Source organism: Mustela lutreola, chromosome 4, assembly GCF_030435805.1.
Source record: "Mustela lutreola isolate mMusLut2 chromosome 4, mMusLut2.pri, whole genome shotgun sequence".
NCBI classification, from domain to species: domain Eukaryota; kingdom Metazoa; phylum Chordata; class Mammalia; order Carnivora; family Mustelidae; genus Mustela; species Mustela lutreola.
In genome coordinates this window covers 123,174,673-123,188,790 of record NC_081293.1, presented here as the reverse complement: position 1 = coordinate 123,188,790, position 14,118 = coordinate 123,174,673, and the positions used below count along the sequence as shown (strand labels likewise).

Here is a 14,118-nt window from a genome sequence, read left to right as displayed (position 1 = left end):
TTACTCCTGCTCCCTACCTGCAGATAAGAACTTACCTCAGACACTGCTTTGAGGTGTTGGGTCCCCCCAAAATTGGGTACCCCAATAATGGGTCCATGATTAAAGGAGCGAGGCTGATACAAAGCGAAGGTCAAGCAAAGCTTTAATTCGCGCCAAGCATCAGGAATCAGACCGATCGTCAAACAGACCGGTCAGGGCCGCCCCTCCAGAGAGGATGACCCCTCCCTGCTTTCCAGACTAACTTTTATAGAGCAAAGGCCATGTGGTTGGGCCTCGCCACACACAGGTGGCCAGTGAGATTGTAACACACACAGGAAACTACACAGTGATGCTAGACGACCAATCGAATTACAGTTTACCCTAGTAGATATTTGATTTAGCCTATCACACCTTGGTTAGGATTGGCGCCAAAAGGCTCCCAAAGGTTGGGGGCCCAGACTCCTTGGTACCTAGAAGACAGTATGTGCCCCCGATTGATTGAATACCTCCACCTGGCCTGACCCACCCTTGTATTTGGACTTTGTTACCTGGGACTGGTTTCCCCGACTTGCTTTTAAGTAAGTTCCCCTGGGGGGACAAGGTCAATTTAAGTTTTACAACAAGATGGCAGTTCAACCGGGGTGAGGCTGCTCTGGCTGAACAGGCCCTTACAGGGGTCTAAGGGGAAACTCACAAGGCACAAGATAAATGTTATATTTATATCATATATATGTTATTATATATATTATATATACTCATTAATACAATATGTATCTGTGTATTTCCAGGTAGTGATAAGCACTAGAAAGGAAAGCTAAAGCAAGTAAAAGATACGGGGGTTGTGTGTGTATATGTGTGTGAGAGAGAGAGAGAGAGTGAGAAAGAGAGACAAGAGATTTGAATAAACACTCTGTGCCAAGCACATTTGTAAAGTACTTTGCCTTTATGAACTCATTTAGTCTTTTCATCAATCCTACAGGGAAGATACCATCATACTCATTTTTAAGATAAGAAAAGCGAATTACAGAGAGGTTACATACCTCCCCTTCTATCACACCTGTGGCCAGGTTTGCATTTGAATCTATGCAGTTTGGCTTCAGAATCCAGCTCTTCACACTTTGTTCAGGGCTCAGCTATAGTCACCTAAACAGTGAGCCTTCTAAGATTCTTCTTCCCACCTAAGCCTCTTTCTCATTAACCACCTCTGAAACCCTCAAGCAGTCTCCTTCTTAGTATGATGAAGAATACAATGGAGCACAGTTTAGTGAAAGTAAATCTGAGAGAATGTAAGGTAATGTGTTCAGGTGAATAGCCTTTTGGTAGTCTAAGTTAATCAAAGAATGGTATTTATTTATTCAAACTATATATGCTCATGATGGGCTTCAGCAGAACACTCATTGAAATATATTGGTGGTTATTACTCCCCTAGTTATTATCTCTAGATAGCCTGTTGATAGAAATTGAAGAGATCATGTACTCTGGCAAAGACATGTAGTGTAGGCCTTTGCACATTAAATAGTCATTTTGATAATACGGTAATCTCATCCTGCTCTGAGCTCTCACAGTCCTTGACAGCTGGAAACTAGCCTAATACTATCAACTTGTAGTTGGTGTTATTGGGAGCTGGCCTGGCACTCACAGCCCAGCGTTCTCCATGTGAGCGTGCAAGTTCTCACAGAACACAAGCATCAGGCAAGGCTACTCTGTGACCATGAGGAATCAAGAAAATAGCAAGACCGGGGCGCCTGGCTGGCTCAGTGGGTTAGGGCCTCTGCCTTCAACTCAGGTCAGGTTCATGGGGTCCTGGGATCGAGCCTCTCATTGGGCTCTCTGCTCTGCAGGGAGCCTGCTTCCTCCTCTCTCTGTGCCTGCCTCTCTGCCTAGTTGTGATTTCTCTCTGTCAAATAAATAAAATATTAAAAAAAGAAAGAAAAAAGAAAGACCATTCTGTAATCCTGTCTGAAAACAGACAAGACCATAAACATTGTCCAAACCACCAAAAATGACCAAATATCCCCTATCCTGCCTCTATGAGTAATGGCTACTTCTTTACCAACTTTTACTTTATCCTCATTTTGCTCTTCCCTCATCCTAAATAAGATGTATGAAGAGACGAAATCATAGAATTTCCTCTGCTTTCTTTGATATCCCATGTGGAGCAAACACCACTTCCTTGAACCCTCTCTCAAATCAACCAACAGAGGCCCAAAACCTCTGTGTTCTTTCCAAGACTCTTCCGCTGCGCAGTCTCATGGTCTCCCTTACTGCCATGAGCAATAACCCAACTTGATCAACTGCAGATATGTATGTCTTTGACTGGAAGACATTAATATCCTCCTTTTGTCTGTGCCACGTCTTCGCTACTCATGCACGCACCTTCCTTCATGTATCTTATTTCCCAATTACATTGCTTTTTGTAGGCACTGAAGTTAACTCTCTCAAAGCTTATGTTGGTGATCTATGTTCATTAATGTTAATGACTGACTTTTCTAATTGAACAAAGAGTTCACATTTTCTTTTTCTTCTTTAGGAGCCAACTACTATTTCAGCAATGGAGCTTTCCACCAAGCAGGTACTATCATTATGTATTACAGTCATTTTGTTAATTTGCTGTTTCAGTTAGATAAACATAGTTATGATTCATCAGATTTTACAGCTTTATTAACAGTAGTCTCCCACCCCAAAAAGAAAGAACATTCTTACAATAAGCTAGTAGAGTGAAAATTAAAGATCCTTTTCATTGCCCTCTGTTTTTGACCAAGCTGACATTCCTATAAATATATTTCTTAGATCATTGGTGGTTGTAAATTTTCATTTACAGCATTTCTTTTTTGGGTCATTGTAAAGTTTTGCTTAGTAATTATTTTTATCTATCCTTAAAAATATCATGTATTTTTGGTGTGTGATGTATCTTTGAGAATATAAATTGGTGTATCTTTGAGATGGTATATCTTTGTGTATATCTTTGGTGTATCTTTGAGAATATAAATAAGTTTACCACTTAATTTAATTTGCATAAATAAACAATATTTATTTTATAAGCTAATAAAATTTTGTACTGGGCTGTATATGTTTGGAGGATCTTGACTCAAAAGTCAACTTTGCTTTTTCAGTAGTATTTTGTACTAGAGAAAACATTTAGCTTGGCTGCATATAAAAGGAAAACAGCAAAATAGTCACTGCCAGTGATAAGTTATTAAACTCCAAGAATTCAAACGTTAAGGACAGTGTGTTAATAGGCTTTGCATTCACATTGAATGAATGCTTTGGCAAGACACTTAAGAAACACAAATGACTTCTAAATGTTAAATTATATGTTCAAAACAAATATAATTTTAACTTTTAATAAGTTATCTTTTCCCCATAAATGTTACATAGCTTTCTATTCAGTGTATCAGTGGTAACTCAAAAAAAAAAAAAAAAAAAAAAAAAAAAAAAAAACAAAAAAACAAAAAACAACAACCCCCAAAAAACCTTGGATACAGAGTTGAAATTAATTATTAAATAACCTAGAAGAAAAAGCCACAATGGAGTAGGAAGCCCTTCACTGGCCATTCCAAACTTATATGTGAAATTGTTAAATATGAAAATCATTTGGTTAATCTTATTGCTGAATTGTTTACATGTTTTATCCCTGTACATGACACTAAAATACTGTGCCAGTAAAACTCAGTGTATATCCTTTCCACACTTACATATCAAAATAGATTGATAATCTCTAAGATATTTAGAGAAACTCAGAGTGCAGATATTATTGACCCTGATACTGTTATCTTACACTTCATAAGTATGTGTTCACCTGTTCTTGTAATCTAAAAATTGTCAAATGTTGGCAAGGAAATCCGGGGATTTCCAGAAAGGAAGCTAGACTGGGATATTCTTTCCTTTAATGATTTTTTAAATTATTTATTTATTCTCTGCTGGGTTTCATTGCCATTCTTAATTATGTTACATATAGTTTTATAAAAAGTTTCTTTTTGTTTAAGTATTTTTAAGTACTTTAAGAATTGCCTATTAAATGTAACATGCTTCACACACACACACACACACACAGAGAGAGAGAGAAAAAAAAAAAAAACACCCAAAATACCAGAAACAGTTCATCAGTTTAAAATACCATGACATAAGAGAAGTATTCCTACCCTTCATTTTCTGTTACTGGCAGTTTGATTTCATTTAGATCTGAATCAGTTTTACTCATGCTTATGGAAATTTTAAAAGTGAGGCAGTAGTTTCAAGAGGGTCAAATAGTGTTGCAACTAATTTTCTGGATAAATGGACTCATCACCTGTTTATGACCCGAAACTTGTTAAGGAGGCTAGTGAGAAAGCCTGTGGTGATGTTAAATTGGGCAGAAAAAGCACATCAGGTTACTTGCTAGGGACTGGATTATGTTCAATGGTGCTTGCAAGCCGCCCCTATATTTTTTTCTAGATGGCGTAATTAGTTTTGCAATTCTTTAGTAGTACTGCAGAATAATTATAAAATGAAAACTAGACTAGTTGTATTTAATTTGGGGCATTTTATCACACTTTTCATGATAGTTTTCGTGGCAGTAATTTTGGTTGCCCTATTTTTGGTTTTTAATTCCCATGTTAATTTCTCTGGTTTCCTCCTTAAAGGAATATGACAGATTTAGATACTGTTATTTAGGTAATAACTCCTTCCCAACTAAAATTTCATATTCTTAAAAATTTGTGTGAATTTCGCTTATGCTTCTTAAGTTATTGGCTAGTCCTAGAGATCTTTTGATTTGGTGTGACCAACTTGATCAGTAGTTTTTTAAATAGTTCTGACCACAATACGGTGTTCCACAAGTCCATATTCACCAATGCCAACCATGATTGTGGATATGACTACCCCATTTTAACTAATTCGTTTCAGTGTCTCATGTTGGGCACCTGGGTGTCTCAGTTGGTTAAATGTCTGCCTTCAGCTCAGGTCATGATCCTGGGATGCTGGGATCAAGTCCCACATCAAGGTCCCTGCTTAGCAGGGAGTCTGTTTCTCCCTCTGCCCCTCCCCCTGCTTATGCTGTCCGCCTCTCTCCCTCTCTCTCTCTTTGAAAAAGAAACAAAAAAATATATAAAAATTTTAAAAAGTTGTCATGTTTATTTCATCTTTTATTGCATTGTGATTGCCTGCCTTCAGTACAAACTAAGTTTTTTTTTTTTTTTTTTTAAATATGATTTTGAAGGAGAGAAAGGACAGGAGGGGGAAAAAGTTCCTTCCAATAGTCCTTTACTAATATTTTTCAAATCACAGCCAACTTTTACCACATTCTGGTTCTATGGAAGCTTTAAGAGAAGTACAAATCAACATAAATTTCTCTTGACAGAGAGCTTAACAATACCCATCTTTTCCTCCCAAGGACTCAACTACTGCTTTTTTTAATTTGCCATGATTTATAGAATCTTTTGGTTCATAATAAAAGATGAATATATTAAGAGATTGAACATCCATAGTACATATTCTGTTTACTACTAAACTAGAATATTGATATAAATAGTCTTTACTACTGAAATGCAATAAGCAATATGAATCAGGGTAAAAGTTATCAAGGTAACTGTTTTAATAATGGCTTACTTTTTACTGTATTACGTTTTCTCCCTTATTTCCCTTTCTTTTATTAAGATATGTTAGCTGGTTAGCTTTTAAACACAGAATTATTTTGTGTTTAAATACTTTTTATATCCCCATTAATTTCATAGATTATAATAGATACATCAGTCTTCAATTTATGTTTATTTATGTTGTTCATCTTTCAAAGTAATTTGTAAATGTAATTTTAATTATATCCATTGCTTTCAGGCAATTTGTAATATTAAAAGAGCACATCATGTTTCAAATATTAGCTTTTCTACAACTTCTTTTTCATTTACATTGTAAAGAAATTAAAATACAATTTTGAAGTCTTTTCCATGTGTACCAATACATGGTTCAGTATTTATTCAACTTTTATTTAAGGCTTACTATAGCCATTCAGTCCTTTAGTACAAGAAAAGGAGCTATGATACTAATTACAGCAAAAAGTGGAGATATTATGAAAGTTTTATTTGTATTTTATCTTGTATTTACATGTATTTGCGGTTGCTCAAATGCTACACTGGCTGAACCGTAAAAAGCATTTTTAAAACTGTGCTGAAATCCTGGTTTGGTTGCTGCCACAAAGTTTCTCCCCCCATATTCTACCTCATTTGGTAACTGCAAATTCATTGAGTATAATGGCATTGTAAAACATTTTATCTGAATGCATACTTTAAAGATCTAGTTAAACATGCTCATTTTGTGACTAAGAAAGTGAAGTCTTAGAAAAATTAGGAGAATGGCTCAAGATGACACAGAGAATTAGTACAGGGCAAGATTTAGAATCCAGGTACCTTGATGGCCAACATAGCACTTTTCCACAACAGCCAAGTTCTGTGTTCAAGTCTACTGCACCAGCCAGAGTGTACATTTCCCCATTTGATGATCTTTCAGATGAAAAGCAGTTGAGTTGTTTGGTTTAAAGTAATCTTCCTGAAGGTAGTGCAAAGACAAGACAGTTGATGTTGAGTGAGACTTAAAATGCGAGCACCAAAGCTTTCCTCTGGAGGACTTATAGGAGGGCAGACTATATCACAGGCAATGATACAGGGCACCCATGAGTCAAATGCAAATGTTCCCTGCTTCAAGACCAAGAGAATACATGGCAATATAGATTTGCTGATTAATCAAAATTACAAACAGCAGAGAAGTTTAAAAGAAAAAAAAAAAGAAAACTTTCCAAGAACAAAAACATTGAAGATTTGAAAATTATATTACTGTGTCATCTTTAATTTAAATTTTTATCGTTATTGAGATATAACTGATATATAACCTTGACTGTCTTCCCTTGGTTTTATATTTTAAAATACACTTGTTTTAGCCAAGTATTTAGATGTTGCTCTTGGTCTTTTTAAATGTTCATATGATCTGCCAGGCTTTTGACAAAATTGCCAATAATGGGATTTTTTTGAACCCATTAGCATAAATCTATTTTTGATGTGTTCCGTATAAGTAACCCTTTTTTAGAGAAAAGATAAAAAAAACACAACAGGATTGTTTTGACATAATACTAAACTTTTCCCACAGCAACAACTATATATCGGTTCCACCACGGGGGTCGCTCAGCTTCCATTACACCGCTGCGATATTTATGGGAAAGCCTGCGCAGAGTGCTGCCTCGCCCGAGACCCTTACTGTGCCTGGGATGGCTCTTCATGCTCTCGCTATTTTCCCACTGCAAAGAGGTAGGAGAAAGACCAGAAATAAATGCGAATGTTTGCTATTTATCTTACTTGAATCTGTTTTTAAATAGCTTTCTTCAGATAAGTACATCACCTTTTTCTGATGAATGAAGAGTGGTTTAAAGGGATTTGGGGTTTTTTTCCTTTCTCTTAAATAGTCAAAACAATCAGAAAAACATGTAATTATAGTTGGGTACCAAATATAATGGAACAAATGGTTTTAATAAATTACTGAGGGAAATCTAAAACATTACAGTACTGTCCTTGAATGTTTACACTCGGAAATTATAAAGTTTTCCAACTTCATTTTACACAGGGGGAGAAATGAGGGCCAAAGCCACAGAGAAAGTCAGAAACAGAATCTAAACTGGGCCATGTGCCTTTTGACCAAAAATGCTTTTCTCTCCAAAAATACTCTTTTTTTTCTATCCAGCAACATTCTATCCTGGTTTTAAATTTTAATAAGGCAATTTATGTCATTGGATGAATGGATAATTTGCAAAGAAAGTAATTTATTTACTTTTAGAGTCTTAGATAGTATACAGGGTTTCAATTATAAAAAGTCAAAAATTTTTGCAATTTTAAAAGATACTACATTTTTTGTATAATGCTGACTAACTAGCATCATACTATATCTTTATTTGATGCAAAATATATATTTATTCGACCCCTCCCAAATTTAAAGACCACGGTATTACCATAGTATCATCTTGTGTTTGTAGTGTTTGAACTTGAAATATAAAACCACATGATAATATCTTTGTATATATTACACAAATATTTTAAGCATATTCATAATATTTAACAGCATCTTTCTTGGACATGCTTAAAAGTTGCTAAGATATGCCTAGAAGCTATCTAAAATAATATGTTTAGATAAAACATAGTTATACATTGCTGTCTAGGAGATTGTGGGCATTAGGAACAGGCATTTGATTATTTGATACAGTACTGTTGAGGAGTACTGTTAACCTTCAGGGAACTCTTAGACACATCTTAAAAGTTGTGTACAAACTGGGTTTACTTAAGCTTCAAAAAATAAAAACACTTTCTTAATCTGACAAAATATTCACCTCAGCATACTCTCTACAGCAAACATATGGCTACCTGTCTCTGTAGATATTTACTAGTATTTCAGAAACAAGCAATGAAAGCAATACACAGTAACTTGCTAATATAAACCCAAAGATTAACAGTATGCACATCAGCCTTTTGAAACATAAAATAGAAATCAGAGTTATCAAGGTCCACTGCCTTTTAGGAGTAATAAAATTTGTTTTATTTTTTACTGTAGTTAATGTTTTACAAGAAGCTGTGATGTGGATTTTTTTCATTGCTAGTAAGCTGTGTTCTACATTTGGGTCATTTAACATGTTTTGAAAAAATTCTAGGGGAAAGGAATAACCCTAATATGTACTTAAATCTTTTGATTACATACTTCAGATAACATTGGCTGTGTTAAATCGTGTACAACTTAAATTTTTCATATATAATCAGTCCATATAGATTAAAACAGTTATCTTGTTAATATTAAATGTAAGTGTAGTAGTAGCTAATTCCATTTAATAAATGCAATTTCCTTAAGCCTTCAACATTCAGAATTAAAATAACATGTTTATATTTTTTCATAAACCAACCGATTTTGCTAGAAGTTTAAAACTGAAACAAAAGTTTAGTGTGGAGAAAATGTGTTACTGAGTAAAGGAAACATGGATAGTTTAATAAATAGGAATATGCAGTTTTTATAGGAATAAAATTAAATTATTTAAGGTTGAACTTCTGTGGTTCTTAATATCACTTAGATCTAGGTACTTTTAATATTGGAAAATATAAAATTCATGCTTGAATTAAAAATGAGTACCATTACATTTCCACGTGGAAGTATATGATGTTACCTATATTAGCAATAACTCGATCAAATTTTAAGCTTTTTTTTTAACAAGAAAGAAGATAAAAATGAGATAACTACATCTATAAAAAGTTAAAAACCTGTATATTATATATTTGAGATATGTTTATTGCATACCTATAATTCCAGACTGAAGGAATTATCATTAACACATTTTTGTTGTGCCTTGAAGATTTTACTTAATCCAATTCCATGTGTCTTTGAAAAGGATGTTTAGAGGCAGGCCTCACAATTTATATATTCCTTGTGATGGCTTTTTTCAAAAGCCTAAATGGCAGTAAAAAATGCCTTCCCAAATGCTTTGTGGTTCGTGTTTCACAAGTTCCCTTGTTGGCTCAATTTTGAAATGCGCAACATCTGTTTGATAGTCTCACCAATTCTACAAATAGAAATCTATAAATACTTTAGTCTTCTAAATTTATGAATACAGTAACAATTTCCATGTTGGCAAATGTGAATGGCCTTTGTGAGAACTCTTTTCAGGGGTGGTAACTAACTTTGCAGCAAGACAATATTAATTAACATTGACACAGAAAATAGTTGGGCAAATGTCCCTAGTCTTTTTCATTCTGTTATATGTAGCCTATCTCCATTTTTAGCCTCTTTCTCAATCTCCACATCCTACTTGCACTGAGATAGCTAGAGACAACCTCCTTTCCAGTCAACCACCAGCAAAGTAAAGAAAGAAGACACCCAGAATGTGTTGCAACTAATATTATCTGAGCAACAGTATGTAGGAAGAGATCTCTTTAGATTTTTATAGCAAATTTGGCTTTTCTTAGAGGTGAGTCCTCCTTCTGCCATCTTCCTCTGACAGGAGGCAGACTTGCTCTACAATATTTGTTACCGCACTTCTTCTTTTATTCATTTCACAGGTAAATCAGTCTGCAGTCATAGCTGTAGGATCACAAAAGAAATGTTTTATTAATGAAAGGTTGATATAACAACCAAAGAGAAAAATTCAAAAGTAACTTAAAACTAGATTTCATAGGGATGCCTGGGTGGCTCTGTCTGTTAAGCGTCTGCCTTCGACTCAGGTCATGATGCCAGTGTCATGGGATTGAGTCCTGCATTGGGCTCCCTGCTTATCAGGGAGTCTGCTTCTCCCTCTCCCTCTGCTCCTCTCCACCACTCTTGCCTGCTCTCTGACAAATAAATAAAATCTTAAAAAAATGGATATCACAGAATTAATACTTTTAAATTTAACAAAAGGCTATGTAAGGAATTATGTATAAGTAAGTATTAAGAGAAAGAAAACAATCGTCAATTTTAATTTGCAAGTTCACTCTCCCATTAGTGAACAGAAAAAGGAAGTTTAATTCGGATTATTGAAGAAACGGGTTGGTATTCTATATTTTGTGCCTTTTTCTCAGAATTTAAAATGTTAAGAATTTTAGAGTTTCCTCATGTTACATTCTTCCTGATTGGCATCCAGTTGTACATAAACCATGAGTCTTTTGTTATAACTTTGAAAAACTTTACTGCATTGTTAGTGCATTTATATATTATTTTCCATTTTGATCACCTGGAGACTTCTCCTACAGGTGTAATGAGCTGCTTAAAAAAAAAAAATTCTTTAGTCAGATACAGATGCACGTCTTCCTGTAAGCTCCGGGTGTCTTTGATTTTTGATTCTTCTTAATTCTTATGACAAATTTGAAGATGGGATAAGAATGCTATAATACCTTTTAAATGTAATTGTTTTAGACGCACAAGACGACAAGATATAAGAAATGGAGACCCACTCACTCACTGTTCAGACTTACAACACCATGGTAAGTTACAATACTTTCATCTTTCAACCTGCTAATACCAGGGTAAGTCATCAGCAGTAGTGTATACCCACACATGTGCATGCGGGGCACACAGCAGTACCAGAATACTTAAGGAAATGCAACTGAAGAGAAAGGAAATCTAGAAGAAAGAAAATTCTAAAGAATACTAAATGGTGAATTTTGCTTTTTTAATTGCAGATATGATAAATCCAAGTTTTAGATCCTCACAATGCTTAAATTTCAATTTTCTCATATTACCTAGAAGAAGCCAGGTTTAATACATGCTTTCATATGTAGTTAGCAACTTGAGAGCAACGGGCAAGAGAAATATTCATTTAAATATATTAAAGAAGAAAATGTAGCCTTAAAATAAGCCATTCAAATTATTATGGTGATGATGCAGCCCTTCTATATTGTTATTGGGTATCCTAGTCAAGTAGAAGATAATTCTGCTCTCTTCACATTGATTTTCTAGTAGGATATTCCCTTGAACTGAGGATTTGGATTGTTTCATTTTATGCTTCCTTAAAGATGTCAAGCCCTAATTAATATCCAGTACTTAATGCTGGAATATCAACCAAACTTCCTTTAAAATGTGGTAAAATTGTAGTATATCTCACTCCCCCCATTTCAACCCTTTACAAAAACAATAATGAGGTTGTGCTTCCCTCTGCTGGGAAAATATATCAATGACATCACAGCTAATGAACAATTCATAGTTAAAAATAGCTGAAATACAAAATGTAAATATGTTACATGTAATTGAACATAATTACCTTATTAACTTTTTTGGTGTCTTTTACATTGATCTTAAAAGAAAGTCTAATATTTTTATCAGTTAACTTGGATTTGATGCACTACTTCTGGTATACAATATTCACGTTTCATGAATGTTAAGAAAGAAAACACACTGCATAAATAACACCCCAACAGGCATTCCAAAACCTGGCTACCTTCTGGAGGTCAGATCCCCCTGTTGTGTATCCTGTACGTGCTGGTATCTGATTCATGAATACTCACCGGGTTGTCTGGGGGATGCCAGTAACAGAAGATAGGTACCCACAAATTGAGCCTATATTTGGGGTCCATCTTGCTTGCACAATTTCTTGCCAAGAACTTTACTGTCTGTTATTGTTCTCATTATAAAGAAAAAGGATACCACTGAATTGGAGCAAATGTCATGATTTTTTTGTGTTTGTGCAGGTAGGGTAGATTATTGACATATCCTCCTTAAATTTTTCACATGATGTATTTCAGCTGGACAACCAAACATTAACTAGTCTTGCATTAATCTATTTCATGTACAAATATTGAATTATGATCAGCACCATTTAAGCAATGCAGTATTATGAATTTGTCATATTAAAGAATCTTTTTGCTCAGGTATGGAGAAGCTAATGATAAAAACTGCAAGTAAAAGAAATAGGACAATAGAATTAGAGCTCATTTCTGATCATACTTCAATCTCCATATCAATATAGACTTTGCTATTTTGCTCACTCATATTTCTAGGGTTATAACAGATGCAATTATCTTGAATATTATAGATATTTAATACACTTTTATTGAATGAATCTAAACATTTGAAGCTACAGCACAGATACGTCCCTTACTGTTTTTGGTTTTTAGTAAAGATTTAAACTAAATAGTATCTATTATTTATTGTGAAAATGACTTAAGTCATACATTGCTATTAACACAACCATATTTAAAAATAGATTTCTTAAGAAACATCATTGACCAATCAATTAACTAATAAAAAATGATTATATACTACTACATGTAAGATACTATGCTATATTTTAAAGATTGCTGGCGAATTACTGTAGACATATCCATTTGTTGAATAATCTAGTTCCTTCATAGACCCACTTGGTATTTTTTGAAAATGGTATATATGCTGGAATTGTGACATACATATAATACAAAGAAGAGCTGACCAAAAGCATATTTTTTAAAAAGTAAGACTGTGTATAAAGAAATATTGACTGTTGAATGAATGGCTTTTGGAAAGTGCTTCAGATTTTGAAGTTCTGTTTTGATGAAGTTAGAGTGATGAAAGCTTTTAAAAATTGAAAATATAGAATTGCTTAAGTATAGAAAGTAAACATGACTCAATTTTTCTTTTGATACTTCAGTCAAAATAATATAGGAAAGAAAGGGAATTTCTGTGGTTCAGTGTTACTGGGTGTGTGTGTGTGTGTGTATGTCTGTGTGTGGAAACAATGCTACCTAAATGCATGTGATATATGGGAAGAAACGGTAAAATAGTCTCAGAAGTTCAGAAGAAATAAAACATTCCCTTTTAGAAGGCTTCTTTCTTTTTTGTCTGCTTGTATTACTAATTAACCAAACATGAAAACTATATACCATAGATTACGGTAAATTTCAAATGTTTGGAAACTAAGTCAGGCATTCCCATGGGGCCAGGCTGAGTCTTACCATTAGGAAACAGTGAATTATCTTAGAATAGGTGATGTCAATTTTTGAGATAAAATGGGCAAAAACCCAGGGCCCAGCCCTGTGACATCTTGTATGTTGTCTTGCTAGTGTCACATCTCACATTGAATAAAATATATGTGCTCATATGGAAACATACAAAGATATGAGATGTTTTCCCAGAAAACTGCTAAGCAACTTGAAGCCAAATTATACAATTCAGGACAATCAGTTCCAGCTGTAATGGTAAACATATTCTGTAACACTCTATATTTTACATATCCTGAGGTTTTAATAGAAAGACTATATAAAATAACTCTGCATTAAGGTAGAAGAAATTTCACTCTCGATGAAACCTTTAACACTCACTCAGCTCTTTGCTCCCTCTTGTGTAAAGGCAGCACTAATGGGGAGCGGGCCTAGGTGTCACATAGAAAACTCCAGCTCCACCTTCCTTTAATCTGGCACACTCTTTTCCATCACTAGTGGCTATTCACCTAGGGAAATTTTAGTATGAAACCCTAAATGTGTATGTGCTGGCAGATCTTCTTGTCTTCTCGCTCACACCTCATACAAAATGCTAAAGAGAAACTTCAGGTTGTTTCCATTATGTTGTTCCCTTCCCTAAAATAACTTATGCACAAAATTGGAGCTTGTCTGACTTTGCCTCCGAGAGCATGAGTGGCTGAGTCCATTTACCATTCTCCCTTCTTTACTAAACGAGAATGAGTAGTATTACGATCTCCAT

General features: G+C 34.5%; 1 protein-coding gene across 2 annotated transcripts in view; it reads left to right on the top strand.

The window, feature by feature from the left end:
- SEMA3A (semaphorin 3A) overlaps positions 1 to 14,118 on the top strand; it is a 322,510-nt gene that overhangs the window by 290,504 nt on the left and 17,888 nt on the right. For both annotated transcript variants that reach the window (XM_059170983.1, XM_059170982.1), the window contains 3 exons: positions 2,510 to 2,551; positions 7,093 to 7,250; positions 10,864 to 10,931. In XM_059170983.1, the coding sequence (XP_059026966.1) occupies positions 2,510 to 2,551; positions 7,093 to 7,250; positions 10,864 to 10,931 (268 nt within the window). The remainder of the gene's footprint in view (positions 1 to 2,509; positions 2,552 to 7,092; positions 7,251 to 10,863; positions 10,932 to 14,118) is intronic.